This window comes from Molothrus ater, chromosome 25, assembly GCF_012460135.2.
Source record: "Molothrus ater isolate BHLD 08-10-18 breed brown headed cowbird chromosome 25, BPBGC_Mater_1.1, whole genome shotgun sequence".
Lineage (NCBI taxonomy): Eukaryota > Metazoa > Chordata > Aves > Passeriformes > Icteridae > Molothrus > Molothrus ater.
Window position 1 is genome coordinate 1727810 of NC_050502.2, and position 16630 is coordinate 1744439.

General features: G+C 58.5%; 2 protein-coding genes across 4 annotated transcripts in view; both read right to left on the reverse strand.

Moving 5' to 3' along the window:
- Positions 1-566: 566 nt before the first annotated feature.
- ELF3 (E74 like ETS transcription factor 3) lies at positions 567-4130 on the reverse strand. Its single transcript, XM_036398504.1, has 8 exons — positions 3968-4130; positions 3140-3361; positions 2830-2913; positions 2623-2736; positions 2408-2497; positions 1746-1862; positions 1408-1603; positions 567-687 (listed from the first exon to the last, which is right to left on the reverse strand). The coding sequence occupies exons 1-8, from the start codon at positions 4128-4130 to the stop codon at positions 567-569; spliced, it is 1107 nt and encodes a 368-aa protein (XP_036254397.1).
- Positions 4131-9611: 5481 nt separating this feature from the next.
- Positions 9612-16630, reverse strand: part of KIF21B (kinesin family member 21B) — a 59606-nt gene continuing 52587 nt past the window's right edge. For all 3 annotated transcript variants that reach the window (XR_004981633.2, XM_036398309.2, XM_036398308.2), the window contains one exon: positions 9612-16613. Coding sequence is in view for 2 of the 3 variants with exons in the window: in XM_036398309.2 (XP_036254202.1) it covers positions 16559-16613 (55 nt within the window). In the remaining variant the exon portion in view is untranslated. The remainder of the gene's footprint in view (positions 16614-16630) is intronic.

Below are 16630 nucleotides of genomic sequence, written 5' to 3' on the forward strand. Positions count from 1 at the left end.
GACTTTCTGGGGCCAGGTGAAGCTCCACAATGTTCCCATCTTCTCTCAGCAGGTGCCACACTGAGAAGCTGCTACTCAAAGGGGGTCTCACCAAACCCACACACAGTGAAGAGGACAGGGGGCACCTTTGGCACGGTGCAAGCAGTGAGAGGGAAGACCCCACAGCTGGGACAATCTCTGTTCAGTCACAGGTGACACAGATGTGCTGCTCCTCTGCCCAGGCAGGAGGTGGGCGTTAGCAGGAGACCTGCTGGGCTCTCACAGTGGGGCTTGAAGTTCTCTTCCCCGTTGCATCTGTTCAGGTTTGGAACAGCCACAGTCCCCACGGCTCCAGCTGGAGGTATGGATCCAGCAAGGGAAGTTTGCAATAACCTACTGGAGCCAAAACAGGGGCTCTGCACACCTCGGGGCTGGCAGTCACCGCACACACGAGCGAGGGGTGGAATTCCACACGCTGCATGGGCCAGCAGCTTCCAGATACAGCTGCAGGCAAAGTTTCCTGTCAAGGAGCCCAGCTCAGGGCTGGCCCTGAGGGGCTAATCAGCCCCCTGGCTCATCCAGGACTCCTACAGCTCCTTGTTCCTGTTGAGCACCTCCTCTTCCTTCCAGCCGCTGGAGTTCTTCCCAAACTTGTACACCAGCCGCCGTCCATCGACTCTCTCCAGGATCTCTCGTTTGTAGTAATATCTGTGGGAGACACAGGTGCAATCAGGGCTCTGAGGCTCGGGTTTCTGTGGTTGAGATGACCCCCCAGGTATTAGAAAGTCTTTTTTTCCCAGCCCCACGACCAAGAAGAAGTGGAGATTCGTCGGTTCTGCTTTTCAGGGTTTATTTTTCCTTATCTATTCCATTCTTTCTCTGACCTGCTCAGATCTCTCCAGCAGGTCGGGGTGTGACACAGTCCCTGCCCTTGGGGTGGTGTTAGATTTTTATACTACAAACTATTGTACTTTATTTACAATAATTTTCCAATACCTATCACCTATGTTAGACAGTCTGTCGCTACTCTAAACCAATCCAAAAGTGCCACCATCCCAGCAGAAGATGGAGGACAAGAAGAAGGAGAAGGACAGGACACGCCCAGATTCCTCCATCTTGCCTCTTGAACCCACATTCTAAAACTCAAAAATTCTACTTTTTCACCCTGTGGCAAATTAACTATCATTCTACTCAAACTCTTGTGGCTTGTAAATCTTCACACAAAGTTGGTAATTGTTTCCATGGGGTAAAATCAAAGGCACAGGTGTCTTTGACTCCGTGCCAAGGTCTCTGAGCCCCTTGCCAGGGTCTCAAATCACCCAGGGCAGCCAGAGGAATGTCCTGGATCCTGACACTGAGGAGCTGCTGGAGGGCTCAGGCTGAGCCCCAGTGGAGCTGAGTCCCCCTGGGATAGGGCAGGGCACTTACCTCATGGCTCTGCTCAGCTTCTCATAGGTCATGCTGCTGTTTTTCTTCTTCTGGCCCCAGAGCTGAGCCACGGCTTCCGAGCGCAGGAACTTGAAGACGCCCTCGCGCCGATCCTCCCACTTCATCAGCCCCTCGTTCAGCTCGGGGTGGATCAGGATGTCCCGGATGAACTCCCACAGGTGGGTGCCTCTTGGGGCTGAAAGAGGACATTGAGCTGTAAAGCAGGGAAGCTCCTGCAGGTTCTTGGCTCACCCTAAACCCCCCTGCCAAGGCCCTTCCTCCCATCATTCCCCACAAAGCCAAGAAGCCAAGAGAGGCAGTCCGTGCTGCTCACGTACAGTGCTTGCTCTTCTTGTTCTCCAGGCAGTCTCTGCTCTCCTTGCTGAGTTTTCGGGGCCGTCCCCGTTTCCGCTTGCCGTGTTTGCTGTCGCCTTTTTTGCTGCCTGGAAAGTGCTCTGTGCACACAGAGAGGGGCACACGTCAGGCTGGGCAGCACATGCTGGGCTGCAGCTCCCTCTCTGTCCTCCCAGGGATGAGGAACTCTCTCTTTTCAGGCCCAGGTACCAGGAAATATCCCCTGAGAGTGAGGTCACCCCATTCCCTCCAGCCTCATCCCACCCTCATCCCCAACACTATGCTTAGGGCAGCATGCTGCTCCTTCCCCAGACCCTACTGCTTCCTTGCATTCCTGGTGTTCCCAGTGTCATCACCAGCTGGGATCAACACCAAACACTGACTCCTGTGCCAGGATCCCTGGCTGCAGCCTTCACCCATCTGCCACTACCCAGCCCTTCCCACAGGATCACCACTGCCCTGCCCATCACCCTGCTCAACGGAGAGAAACAGAAGCAGAGCACCCAGGGAAACAGGTCTTTCCCTCCTCTCAGTGTGAGGATGGGTGTTCAGGTGTTGTCCCTAAATCATGGCCAGGTAGGAAGTGCAGAACTGCCAGGGAGCCAGCCCTCCCCTCCCAGCTCCTGTCTGGAAGGAAACAACTCACCATTAGGGAAGAGCTTTGATTCTGCAGGGTCGAGGTCGAGGTCACTTCCACCGGAGTCTTGAGAGTTGGGGCTGTGGGACATCACAGGCCCTGAGAGGCAAAAAGGATCAGGGTTCAGACCTCTGAGCATCTGGGGGCTTTTACCCCTGGTTGCCACCCCTCCCCTGCCACCAGACTGCAGCGAGACCCAAACCCACCCTTGTCAAAACACTGACCTGAGACATCAGAGCTGCCTGGGGACATGGAACCAGGCAAGCAGGTGAAGTCTGTGAAAGGGTTTGTGGGCTTTAAGTCCTCCAAGGAGTCCTTGGCACAGGGATTTCCCAGCTCTGGAAGGGGCAGAGAAGGAAAGGAGGGGTTAGCCTAGCTGCCATCAGTATGTGATCCCTAGGGAAAGGGCTTGGCCAGGGGCCTTCTCTTACCCAGCTGGTTGGAGTTGAGGAAGGTCTGGGAAGTCGCATCCTCTTTTTCCAGCAAATCAATGATCCAGTTCAGCTCATCAGAGGCTACAGAGGTGAAGGACTGGGATTAGCAATGCCTGTTCCATATGAAGGGGAATAGTGCACAGTGGGAGCTGAGCCCAGCCACGCTTGGTCACGCCTGTGCCCCCACACCCTCCCACGCAGCCCCTGCAGTGCCCAGGAAGCTCTGGCCTCCAGGCTAGTGGAGGCCTCTCCAACTCATTCTTCAAGCTGCTGGGGCTGCAGGTGAAGGGGACCCTGGTGCACTCACTGATCTCGTGCAGGCGGTCGTAGAGCTCGTCCCCCAGGGGCCCGAAGATGCGGCGCATCTGCTCCCTGCTGCAGTGGCACAGCGTGCGCCCGTCCATGTTGCAGCAGGAGAAGTCGATGGAGCTGGCATCATACTTGTTCTTCTCCACGTGGTAGCTGATCCACTCCAGCACCTGCACCTTGCTCCAGAGGTAGGGGAGCTCACTGAACCACTGGGGCTTGTCTGCAAGGGATGGAGAGCAGGGCTCAGAGCAGGGTGGCTGTGCCAGCACCGTGTGCCTCGGGTGGGCTGCCCGTGGCCACTGGGCACCTGGTGTGGTGCAGTGGTGATCCTGAGGGACACACAGGCCCTGCTCTTGAAGAGTTATGGGCCTGAAGGGTCTGTAGTGCCCTGCCCTGCAGATCCCAGACTTCCCCCACAGCTGGTTTCAGTGCCATTTGTCCTGTTGTGCTGTGATCCAGCCTGCTGTGCTGGTTTCTCAGGGTGCCTCCCTGAGCACCATCACATGAACCCCCATCACCAGGACTGTACTTCCAAACTGCCCCTGGTGAGCCCTGGCAGTCTGTCCCCTACACTGTGCTGAGGGAGGAGGACAATGATTCCCTCTTCTCCTGTATAAATCAGATGTGGTCCCAGCAGCCATACCTTGTGCCACCCAGGGTGTCCTCCCACAGCCTTTCCCTGGGAAACTGAGGCATGGTGGAAGCTGCTGACCTGTCCCAGTGGGACAAGGACCTTGCAGTGCTCTTCCCAGCCAGTGGCACTGCCTGACAACTGCCCCAGTGTGCCAGCTCCCCAGTGCCACCAGTGCCACTCCCCTGCCCCTACCTGTGCTCTGTGCTGGGGGCTGGCTGGCTGGGAGGCCAAGCCCCAGGGTGCTGTCATCCCCAAGCTGTCCCAGCATGTCCAAGCCTGGCTGCACCTCGTCGGGCTGGTACATGGCGCTGATGTAGTTCGAGAAGATGTTGCTGATCTCACAAGATCCTGCCATGGCGCTCTGTGCCAAGAGATGACAGTGAGCCCTGGGCTCAGCACCTGCAGCACCCCAGAGCCAGGCTGGGTGAGGTGGGGCTGCCTCTCCCTCCACCCATCGTCACCTCTAGGTCACTTCTGCAGAAATATGCACCCAGCACCTGCTGGCTGGGGCTGGGCTGACTCACAGCTCCTCGGGGGCCAGCACAGAGGGAGGCTGAGCTGCAGCGAGCTGGGGACGTGGCGTCACTGTTTGTGAGCAGCCCTGTCCCAGCAGCCTGGCCTCACCCAGCAAGAGGTGACAGCCAGAAGGTGGCTGGCAGAGAACAGTGACCCTGGCCTCACTCAGCGACAGGTGACAGCCAGAAGGTGGCTGGCAGAGAACAGTGACCCTGGCCTCACTCAGCGACAGGTGACAGCCAGAAGGTGGCTGGCAGAGAACAGTGACCCTGGCCTCACCCAGCAAGAGGTGACAGCCAGAAGGTGGCTGGCAGAGAACAGTGACCCCCAGCCCCTCTGTGGGTGAGGGGTTTGGGCACTCCTGAGCCCCCTGGCCCAGCCGGCTGCCCCCTGCCCAGTGCTGTGCCACAGCTCCAGTCCTCTGCACCGGTCACAACGAGCACATCCCAATCACGGCAGCCAGGAGGGCACCGAGCCCTGCTTGGCCCTCACAAAAAGCCAAATCGTGCTGTCCATTCTGGGGGCTGCTGTCCCGCTGCCCCCTCAGGGCCCTCACTCCCAGCTGAGGTGGGACAGCCAAGATGGAGCCTGGAGAAAAGGCCAGAGCACATCCCCGGTGATAACCAAGGTGAAAGGAGAGAGCAAAGCAGCTGTCCTGGGCTGGGGGACGTCAACAGGCCCGGCAAAAAAGCTTTGGTACCTTCTGTGGTGGCAACTCCAGCAGCGGTGGGTAATCCAGAGAGGAGCCAGGGGAGACGAGCCAGGGGAGAGGAGGCCGGGCCGGCCCTAGGCTCTGCTCATGGGCCCCGGGAGGCTGGTGCCGATGGGCAAGCCCTGCCCGTGCCTCTGCTTTTATAGCTTGGGCGGTGTAACAATCTGGCAGCCCGAGGGGAATTCCAGCCCCAAACGTTCATGCTCCCAGATCCAGGTGATTTGCATAATATGAACCACCGGGTCCCGGCCCTGCGCTGCCTTGCCGGGAAATCTGGGCTGGCCAGTTTAATCATTGTCAGAGCCCGTGCCCCAGCGGTGCCCAGAGTTTCACCCACACTGCCTTCACGGGCTGCTTTCTTGCCAGGCTCGTGTTTGTTTGCTCACAGCAGCAGGTTCGCTCAGCTCCTGCAGCCAAAACCACCCGTGGGGTCGGGGTGGGCCCTGTGGGTCCCTCCCGGGGTTTGCCTGGGCAGTGGAGCCAGGAGCTAATGCCAGTCCTTCACTCTGCCCTGGGCACACACCTGGCCAGGTGGGCAGCCAGCCCTGGCAGCCAGCAGGTGCCCTGTGCCTGGAGCACAGCGTAGGGTGGCACAGATTTCCCAGAGCAGGAGGAAGGTCTCAGTGACCAAGCAGGACAAATGTTGGGGACAGGGCACGTGCTGGGAGCGGGGCTCAGGTGGGGACAGGTGGTTTTTGTGGGGGTAGAGCAGAGACCAGGGAAGTGCCTGAGAACTGCTGCCAGGCTGGTGTTTGTTTGCTCACAGCAGCAGGTTCACTCAGCTCCGGCACCCAAAGCCACCCGTGGGGTCAGGGTGGGCCCTGTGGGTCCCTACTGGGATTTGCCTGGGCAGTGGAGCCAGGACTGCCCTGGGCACACACCTGGCCAGGTGGGCAGCCAGTCCTGGCAGCCAGCAGGTGCACTGGGGGTGCCCTGCCTGTGCCTGGAGCACAGCCTGGGGTGGCACAGGCTTCCCAGAGCAGGAACAGGTCTCAGTGACCAAGCAGGACAAACACCGGGGACAGGGCACGTGCTGGGAGCAGGGCTCTGGTGGGGACAGGTGGTTTTTGTGGGGGTACAGCAGAGACCAGGGAGGTGCCTGAGAACTGCTGCTCTGTCTGTCAGAATAGGTCGATTTTTGCCTGGGGGAGGTCTGGGAGAGGCTGCAGAGCTGTGACAGCCCCTGTCCTGCCATGTCACACGTGCCTGGCACCGGCAGGCACACACACTCACCAGGGACATGTGCCAAGGGACAGGCAGGGTCATGGGCTGCATTTGGGGAAGTACCTTTGGTGGCTCTTGCCTCTCTGGCCTTGGGCAGGGGTACCTGGGGCCCTTTGAGGTTTATTCCTGCTGGGTTTAGCCCTGTGCCAGGCCAGTCCCAGCCAAAGCTGAGGCACCCTTTGCCTGGTTCTGGTTCTTTGCCCATGCAGCCACACACCATGCCCAGACTGAGGCAGTCCTGGGCACCTGGGAGCAGAGCAGGCCCTGGCATCACACAGCTACCCCCTTGTCACTTCAGGGTCCTTATCACTCCAAACCTGGCAGCAAACCATCTCCTGTGACACTGTGCTGACAGGCTGTTGTAAACATGGATACTCCAGCCTGGCACATGGACCAGCAAGGGCAGGGTGGCTCATGTCCTGTCCCCTGTGTCACATCCCAGGGTGCCTGCCAGGAGGCACCAGGTCCCACGAGCTGATCACCCACCCCAGGTTCATTCCTCCTCAGCACCCTCACAAGAGCTGGTGCTGCCAGGTCCTTCCCTGGGCACAGCATCCCACAGGGACATCCCCATGGCAGGGAACAGCCCTGTCTGTCACTGTCACAGGGCCACCAGGGAAAGAGACCCAGAGCTTGGCCATGCAGCCAGCCAGGGATGGAGCCCAGGGCTGCTCTGTGCCCAGGAGCTGGCTGCCCACTGGGCTGCCAGTGCCTGTGCTTGGAAAGCTGCCCCTGGGGAAGGTTTTCCACCCTCCACTACACTGCAGGTGTCCCTGGAGCACGGTGGGATGTGCCAAAATTTCGCCATCCCCTGGGCCACCAGCCAAGGGGGTGATGAGGTGGCCCTGTGGCATTTGGGAATCTCCTGCCCGAGCCGGGCACAGCCCACCCACCCACAGCTCTGCCCATTCCAGGCAATCTGGGAGCTGCCTGGCAGGGCTGTGTGGCACAGACCACCCTGAGCACCCCCTGGCCAGGTGTCCCTTCCCTGCAGACTGACCTCAGGGACGCACCACAGCCAGTCCATGTGCCCAGGCAGTGCCACCATGGCAGAGGGACTCCCAGAGGTGACACCCTCAGTGCGAGCCCTCTATGTCCTCCTGAGCCTGCCCCTTCCTTCCCTGGCCTTTGGGAATTAGGAGGCCAGAGCAGGAGCTCTCCTCCCCACCCCCCTGCAGGTGCCTGCAGGAATGCCCTTCCTGCCCCTTTGTCCTCTGAGGTGCCACAGCCTGGGCCCTGTGATGGGCCCTGGGGAGATCACCATGGGCAACCCTCCCCAGAGATGCTGAAACACTGTGCTGAGAGCTTGGGAGGCCATAAACCTCTCCTCAGGTGTCCCCATGGCCTCCCTAAAGCCCTGGGGCACAGCAAGGTGCAGAATGGTGCCCATGGGAGCCTCCCCTAGCCAGAAGCAGCCCCAGCCCTGATGGGCTCAGAGCAATTCCTCCCTTGGCCTGAGGATGGGTGGCACGGGGCTGCCAGCATCTCATTGCCACAGCTCCCAGGGCTGTGTCCCTGCTGTCCCTTGCTGCTGGCCCAGTGGCACCTTCAGGCACGTGGGGTGCATGGCACAGCAAGAAAGAGGTGGCCATGAGTGTGACATGGTGACGTGAAGACTGGCAATAGAAAGTGTCTGTGATGCCACCAGTGGCTGAGGCACCAGGTGGGAGCAGCAGCGATGTCACCTGCCCTGCCAGGGGGAGTTGGGCCCATGACACCCCCCATTTGTAACCCAGGGCTGCCACTCGCCCTGGCAGCACCACGGAGGCTCAGCCAAGGTGCCAGCCCTGTCACAGGCTGAGGGTGACACAGGGCATGGTGCTGAGGGCTGGGACATCCGTGGGCACTGCCCAGAGACACCTCGGAGCTGGGCTGGCATTGCTCAGAACCGGCACTGCGGGCACGTTTGAAGCCGGGCTGTGGCCCAGGGTGTCGGGGCAGGGCAGGGGGTGCGGGAGGAGGGACGGGGGCAGCGGGCACAGCCCGGGGCTGGCAGCCCCCAGAACTGCTCGCTCTGAGCAGTCCCACAGCGCTGCCTGGCAAAGGGGGATGGGGGCAGCAGGAGCTGAGCCCGGCCCCAGGGGCTGCAGGGACACCTCGCTGTCCCCCTCCCCACCCTGGAGGCATCGATGGGCTCCGGCATCGCTCACCTCGGGGGCTCAGCGGGCACCACACGGTGGCACCGTGTCACACATCCCCCACCGCAGCACCCCGCACTGGCAGGGCCCTGCCACCTCCCAGCATCGCCCCCAAAATCTCCCACCTGCAGGAGCCTGCATTGCCCCAACATCGCCCCTCCCCATCCCGCAGGACCCGGCACTGCATCGCCCCAGGGGCTGCCTGGCAGGGCTGTGTGGCACAGACCACCCTGAGCCCCCGGCGGGACCCCGCAGTCCCCCACCCCATCCCCGTGTCCCCTCCCGCGCTCCGGGCGCTGCGGTGGCGCAGCCAGCGCTGACCCCTGCTGGCGGCCCCGCGCCACCGCCCTTCCCTTCCCTTCCCTTCCCTTCCCTTCCCTTCCCTTCCCTTCCCTTCCCTTCCCTTCCCTTCCCTTCCCTTCCCTTCCCTTCCCTTCCCTTCCCTTCCCTTCCCTTCCCTTCCCTTCCCTTCCCTTCCCTTCCCTTCCCTTCCCCACTGCTGTGATGCTGCAGGCTCAGGGATGCTCTGATTCCTGCAGGAGTTGGCACTGCCTGGTGGGCACCCTCCTCCTCCTCCTCCTCCTCCTCCTCCTCCTCCTCCTCCTCCTCCTCCTCCTCACCAGGAGAGGGGCAGCCCCTCAGCCCCTTCCACCACCTGAGCCCCTGAATCTGCCCCCCCTAAGGTCAGTTCTGCCCCATCTGCCTGAGGAGCTGCTGCCTGCAGGGGCAGGGTCACCTGAGAATCCTGGAAATGTTCCTTTGGAAAAGCCCTCCAAGATCAGCGAGTCCAACCACTCCCCCAGCTCTGCCGTGTTCACCATGGAACCGTGTCCCCAGGTGCCACATCCACAGGTTTTTTGACCACTTCCAGGGATGGTGACTCCACCACTGCCCTGGGCAGTTGTGCCAAGGCCTGATCACCCTTTTGATGCAGAAATTTCCCCCAAAATCCAACCTGAACCTCCCCTGGAACAACTTGAGGCTGTTTCCTCTTGTCCAATCTTCTCCCAACCAAGAGGATTATAGAATCACAGAATGGTCTGGGGTGGAAGGAACCTTTGAGGGCCACCACATGTAATCCCTGTCATGGGGAGGGACACTTTCCACTCCATCCAGAAGGGATGCAGCCACAGCCCCCCCTCCCCACCTATCCCCCAGCCTGGGCCAGGCTCATGGGCCCAGGAGGGGATGGGAAGCTCCTGGCTGTGCCCTTTCCCTCCTCAAAACCACCTCTGTGCTCCATCCCTTCATGTCAAGAACATTTTATTTGCAAAGACAAAAAGGCAAGAAACAAACAGCCATTGAAAAACGTACAGCAGGAGAGCACAATAACTTACACTATTTACAGGAACACACCAAGGTAGAAAACACACACACACACACCCCTCATGCTCTGACAAACCCAGCCAGGGCTGGGCTGCACAGCCCCCACAGAGACACCACCAGCCTCCAGGGCAGCTGGCCTCTGGGAAAAGCCCCAAAAGTGTGAAAAGGCATCTGCTGTTGTGCTCCTTGTGCAGAGAGGAGTGATGGAGCAGGGGACACAGTGCTGCAGCTGCCCCAGCCTTGTGTGGGGCAGCACCTGGGGGTGCCAGGCCAGGAGGAGCAGCTGGAAGGAACCAGCGCAGAGCTGTGGTGGGTGAGGGGATGAGCCCTGGGCAGGAGGAGGAAGGTGCAGGGCTGTGGTGGGTGAAGGGATGAGCCCTGGGCAGGAGGAGGAAGGTGCAGGGCTGTGGTGGGTGAGGAGATGAGCCCTGGGCAGGAGGAGGAAGGTGCAGGGCTGTGGTGGGTGAGGGGATGAGCCCTGGGCAGGAGGAGGAAGGTGCAGGGCTGTGGTGGGTGAGGGGATGAGCCCTGGGGAGGAGGAGGAAGGTGCAGGGCTGTGGTGGGTGAGGGGATGAGCTCTGGGCAGGAGGAGGAAGGTGCAGGGCTGTGGTGGGTGAAGGGATGAGCCCTGGGCAGGAGGAGGAAGGTGCAGGGCTGTGCTTTTCCGGGAGCTGGGTCTGTCCCAGTTACAGCTGGAGCACTGTGCAGCACCTGGAGGGGCTGGGGGTCCTCGTCCCTTCCCAGAAGGGTGAGGGGGCTCAGGAGGATGAGCAGCCTGCAGGAGACAGTGAAGCTCCAGGGAGCCTGTGGAAAGCAAACTGGAGCCCTGTGCTTGGCAGGGATCGTACCTGGACTCTCCAGTGTGGGGCACTGGGAGGACTGGTGAGGGGCACTGGGAGGACTGGTGTGGGACTGGTGAGGGGGAGAAGCACTGGGACAGCACCATGGGAAGCAGGCACTGGGTTTGCAGCACCAAGGCAGGAGGCAGCAAGTGAGACCCCAAGGCAGTTGTGCTCAGAGGTGGTGGGGAGGGGACCTGGGGGGACAGGATGGGACCCCAGAGCTCCCAGCCCAGCCTGTGTCATCAGAGCTGTAGGTGACAGGGAGGGGACACTGCTCAGGAGGGCTCACAGTGGTTTGGGGGTCCAGTGCTTTTAGGCTCCTGACTCTGGTCCAGCCCTGCTCCCTCCAAGGAGGCTGGAGCTGTGTGCTGGGGGTGAGGAGACCCCCAGAGCCAGAGCTGGGCCCTGGGGAAAGAAGCATAACCCAGCAACTTGAGGCAGGAGTGCAGGTATGAGCACACCCTTGTCACAAATCGAGGTGCCCAGGGGCAGAGGAAAGTGAGGTGTGTGGTACAAAGGCAGCTCCAAAGTGTCCCTGCCCTGGAGGGGCTCAGAGGGGCTCTGAGACCACCAGAGGGGACTTCAGGTGAGCAGCCAGCACAGTGCATGGGATGGAACAGCTCACCCCCAGGCAAAGAGCCTTCAGCCCAGTCCTCCTCCTCCTCCAGCCTCAGTCCATGGTCCCACTGGAGCTCTGGAGGGCCAGGGACCAAAGGGCCACCCCTCCTAGAGCCACCTGCATGTGGCACCTTGTGCTTTAGTGTTTGGGAGGACCTGCACCCCAAAGTGGCTCAGAGCCCCCTGACCCCTGTGCCAGGGCAGCTGCCAGCCTGAGCTGGGGGCTCCAGGGCTCCCCTTGCTTATGTTCAGTGCCTGGCACTCAATCTAGATACAACTATGTTTTTGGGAGGGAAAAATCCATCCCACAGCAGAATCAGGTTCTCACAGACCATGCCCAGCCTGGGCAGAGGCTTTCCCAGCCCCCAGGCTTTGCAGGGAGCTGGAACCAGCCCACCCAGCAATGTGCTCTGCACAGACACCTCCCAGGCCAGAGCTCCCTCACAGCCACAGACAGGATCTGGGAGAGCAGGGGGAGAAACCTGGGCTGAGCTGAGCCTTTCAGAGCAGCAAGCTCTGGGCAGACGTGGCTGGAACCACCCCTGGTCTGCTCTGCACAGACATCTCCCAGCCCAGAGCTTCATCACAGCCACAGACAGGATCTGGGAGAGCAGGGGGAGAAATTTGGGCTGAGCTGAGCCTTTCTAAGCCCCCTTTTCATGAGACCAGATGGGAGCCACACCCAGGCTGCCAACCAACCCAATCACCAATAAAACACCACAGATCCTCAGAATCCCACGAGGAATGGGAGCAAAATCTCAGTGTTGCAATGGCTCTGGGGGATCCCACTGCAAAGGTGGGAGCTGGGGCAGGGACCCAGCCCTGCTCCCTGCCCAGGAGGAGCAGGGAGGGAACACAGGGGGTGGCTCAGACATGCAGCAAGGTGGGAGAGAGGCCACATGTCCCCAGGATGAATTCAAGTGTCAAAACCATAACAATAACAATAATTATTAAGAGAAAAAGAAATAAAAATTCTTACACCACAAAGTCCCCACCCCATCCCCACTAGGAAACCCAATGAGAACAGCACCCAGCTTGCACCGTGAGGTAGCTAAACCAGATCAACAGCAAGAAATGCTCTTCTGCATGAGAAACATCAACCCACACAGGAACTAAGAGCTACACACACACATACACACACACACAGAGCTATGGGATCACAGTCACCCCTGGCCTGGTTCCAGCCAGGACAGAGTTAAATTTTGCAGTAGCCAGGAGGGGACATGGCCAGAGCCCAGAGGTTCTTTTAGGCCACCTCACATCATTGCTGGGCAGGGGGAAGGGATCTCTTCCAATCAGGGTAACACTGTGGAGAGCATTTGCACGTGATTTGCTCTCTTTTGCACACTTTTGTTATTAATATTGTTGCACTTTTGTTACTAATATTGTTGCTGTTCATTTTTCTTATCTCATTGCTGTTTCCAGTCAATTGTTCCTATCTCTGCCTGTGATTTTTTTACCTTTTGTGCCTCCAGTTCTCCTCCTCATCCCACCACAGGGAGGGAAGGAGGTGGGGGTTGTGGAAGCACACAGTTGTAGTAGTGGGAACACTAAATTAGGAATACCAGTCCTAAACCATAACAGTTTTTTTTTTTTGTTTTGTTTTGTTGTTTTTTTTTTTTTTTTTTGGCATCCAAGGTAGGGCTTGAACAGTTGAAATAACAACAGATCTGCCCAGAGTGGGTTGGAAGCAAATTAGATCTGAGCATTTTCTGTAGGAGGTACTGAGGCACTGGTGACAGCATTGCCTGCTTTGCCCATGTGGGTACCTAACCCTGCACATCTTTCTGTCTGCTCCCATCACAGCCTCTGTCTCAGAGCAGGGAGGGGGATCAGGATTGCTCTGTTAGTTTATGACATGACCAACATCAAGGGTCATTTGGGATGTTTTGAGTGTTGCTCTTCTACCCCTACCTGGGGCACTTCATTTGGGACTCCATTAATAACAATCATGACCAACCCATGGGGGAACAGGGGAGGATGATTTTCCCCAGACTTTCACCCACTTTTCTCCCTTGAGGTCTGTTAAAACAGCTTCTGAAGCTCTGAGTTCCCTTGGGATTTTAAGGAAATCATATTTTTGCCAGGTGTCCTTAGTGCAGTCCACATAATCTTTGGAGTCAAGAAAGAGATTTCTGGGGAGGTTACTCAGAGATCTGAACAGAAGGAGAGTGTTAAAGGTGACTCCCCAACTCTGATGATGAAGATCATTGTTTTTTCTTCCTACCAACCTGTATCTCAGCTGTGTTAAAAAATTGTCTAAACTGGACCAGCCCAGGTCCAGTTTAGGACTGGAGTTATCCTCCAGTCCAGGGCTGTGGACTGAGGAAATGTCCCATGTCACACCAGTACAGACCAGAGCCTCTGCTGCTGGGAGCAACTGGCCCCCTCTAGAGAGAGGGGACACACCACAAGGCAACCCATGGTTTTACCTGCATGAGCACAGAGAGGACAGGAGGAAGTGGGAAGGAAAACCCCCCTCTGTGCCAGAAGCACGGGTGTGTGAGCTGAGAGGAAAAACAACAACTGCAGGAACTTCTTCAGGGGTAAATGCCAGCCCAGCTTCCAGTGGGCACGTGCTCAGGCAGAATCAAAGGCCTAATGTCAGTTCTGATCCCCCTGGATGCACCTTCACAGCTGCAGGAGTGAGCACTGAGCACCCCTGCCTGCAGCCAGGGGGGGAGAGCAGCACTGGGCTCTGCTGGGCTGGGTGGATCCAAGGCTGGCCCAGCAGATCCCAGCACTGTAAGGCTTGGTCACAATGTCCTGGTGCCATGGAGACACACAGGGGCAGGATCCATTCTTCTCCTCAGAGGAGAGGTCTTCTCTGGTCAGTAGAACATGGCTGTGGTCAGGTCAGGGTGAGCACTCTGCATGTGCATCATTCTCTCTTTTCTATACTTCTGTTATTAACATTGCTGCTGTTTTCCTGATTGTTTTTTATCTCACTGCTGTTGCCAGTAAATTGCTCTTATCTCAACCTGTGATCTTCATCTTTTGTGCCTCCAATTCCCCTCTCTCCCTGCTGGGGATGGGGATGGGGGTTTTAGTGGGAGCACTAAATGGGAGAATGCTATTCCTAAATCAGGACTCTCCTCCCTTCAAACCCCCTGCCTCAGGACAGCAATGCCCCAGCACCAGCTCCCTCCCTCTGTGGGCTGTGAGAGCCTGGACACAGCTTCAAAAGAGGCTCAGCATCATCCAGGACTGGCCACTCAGCCCTGGAGTACTGAACAGGCCCTTTCAGCCTGCACACAGGGAGGTGCTGGGGGCAAAGGCAAGGCAGGTCTGACCCTGGGAGCCCCCTTCAGCCATGGCAGCAGGGAAGGCTCAGGCCAGGCACTGGAGATCTCAGAGCAGACAGAACCAACACCAGGCTACAGGCAAACACTTCCCAGAGACACCCCCACACACACAGAGCCCTCCAGCCAAGCAAAGCAAAAACCAGCTGAGGAATGAGTGCAGAAACCTCTCCAAGACAGGCCTGGGGGGGAGACACCTCCTGCAGACCCCCATGGCTGTGTGCCACTGGCTGCTGAGGTCTCTGTGCACTTTTGGCTGCACCCTCAGTTCCACAGGTCCCACAGGATGGATGGGAGCCTCTCCCCAGCACAGCCACCAGTCCTGGCTGTGCAGGGCTCAGCCACATTCCCAGGGAGCAGGGACTGTCCTGGCAGGGTCACTCACTCACACACACACACACACACACATGTACCATTTACCCTCCAACAAGGCAAGCCAGCAGGATGGAATTTTCCCAAAAAAAGGCAACACCCCCCCTTCCCCCACCAAATCAATAGAGATATTCCTGTCTTTCATGGTGCAGAGATGCAGAGGAATCCCCTCACTCCAGCCAGAATGTCTGGAACAAGGGCTGGTGGCAGATGAGCTGGGGCAGGTCAAGGTATCAGCATGGTTGGAGAGAGCAGAGGGGAAATGGTCTGTGCTTGATGGGGCAAGTCCTGGAGCCCCTGGCCTCCAAGATCCCAGTTCTGTGCTGGTGGGATCACATGGAGAAATCCTTAAATTTGAGTTCAAGTGCTGCTTCTTCTGTGACAAAGGGGAAAGGAGAGTGTGTGAGGCAGGAACACCCATCCTGGGATCTCCTTGGCCATTCCACAAGAACCTTGGGTAGCCCAGGGCAGGACAGAGCAGGGGCTGGTCCAGTGGGCCATAGGAGAGATGGAGAGAAGCTCCAGTGTGAGACCAGGGCCTTACCAGCCCCTCTTGAACAGAAGAGACAGAGGAAAGAGCCTGCAGACTGTGTGTCCTTGGGGAAACACTCCTGGGTGGAACCCCCAGACCCTCCAGGAGATGAGATTGTGCAAGATCATTCACTGCAGGATTGTCCTTTGAGCACAGGGGGAGTCAGGGACTTGTGCAAGGTCAGAGTGTGCAACCCTCTCCCCCTCTGCTCCTGCCACAGTGACCCTGGCTGCTCCCTGCCCTGCTGGCTCCTCTCCAGCCTTGCATCCATGCAGGCCCAGCCTGAGCAAGCTCCAGTCCAGGCAGAGGTCTGAGGGCAGAACCCAAGGGAAGGACAGACAGAGCCACAGCAGTGGGGTGCCAAATCCAGCCTTGGCCTTTTTGCCCTGTAACCTCCATTCTTGCTTCATTTCTCCATCTCAAGGGGGTTAACTGGCTGCAGGAACCCAGCACAAAGCTCTGATGGGGTCACAATATCCAGAGCAGGGCTGAGCAGGCTGGGCATGTGGGGAAGAGCCCAGAGCCAGGGGGCAGTTGAGTTTACAAGTGGGGTTTGGAGAGTGTCAAAGGAACTGCAGCAGATCTGTCTGGAAGCTGCCCAATGGAAACATCCCAGGCTTGCTGTGCCTCACGAGATGGGACATGGCAAAGGAGCTCAGAGTGCACCCTCCAACCACTGGGGACACGTCCACACAGGAAAGGGAAGGCTGGGAGTACCAGGAAATCCTTCTGCAGTCCCCACAGCAGAGGTGTCTCACAAGTAATGGCTCCAGAGAAGCATCCTCTGTGTGGTGGTCCTGGCCAGCAGACACCAAATGTCCTCGTGGAGTGGAGAAGACTCCTGCAGGAACCAGCCCAGGAGCAGCACAGCACGGCAGAGCCACGGCAGGAGGGAGCTGGGTGTCTCTGAGGAGTCAGGGACCCCCAAAGTCCTTTCAGCAGGATGGGCAAGAGGAGAGATGAAACATTTCCTGTTCACTGGAGAACCATCAGAAACCTCAGCAGGAGGGCAGGTGGAGCTGCTGGTGCCCCACAGAGCTGCTTCCTCACAGGAGCTGACAGTGCTCAGAGTACCAGATGCAGCATTGTCCACCCCGTTGGGTCAGGCACAAAGAAATCCCCGTGCTGGGCTGAGCTCCTGGGGGTGGCTGAGGTGCCCTGCCCTTCACCCTGCCCACGCCTTCCAGTCTTTCTGCAGTTCCTAGTTTGACCCCGCAGGCAACCTCCTCCCACTCCAGAGCTTCACTGTCAAGTCGCTGAGGAACAAAGGTGA

Excerpts from the sequence above, each read along its gene's own strand:
- ELF3 (XM_036398504.1), bottom strand. The coding sequence starts at position 4,130 with ATGGCAGGATCTTGTGAGATCAGCAACATCTTCTCGAACTACATCAGC. Across the intron at positions 3,362-3,967 it reads GCCCCCAGCACAGAGCACAG|ACAAGCCCCAGTGGTTCAGT; the intron begins GTAGGGGCAGGG and ends CATCCCTTGCAG. Across the intron at positions 2,914-3,139 it reads CGACCGCCTGCACGAGATCA|CCTCTGATGAGCTGAACTGG; the intron begins GTGAGTGCACCA and ends TCACCTCTGTAG.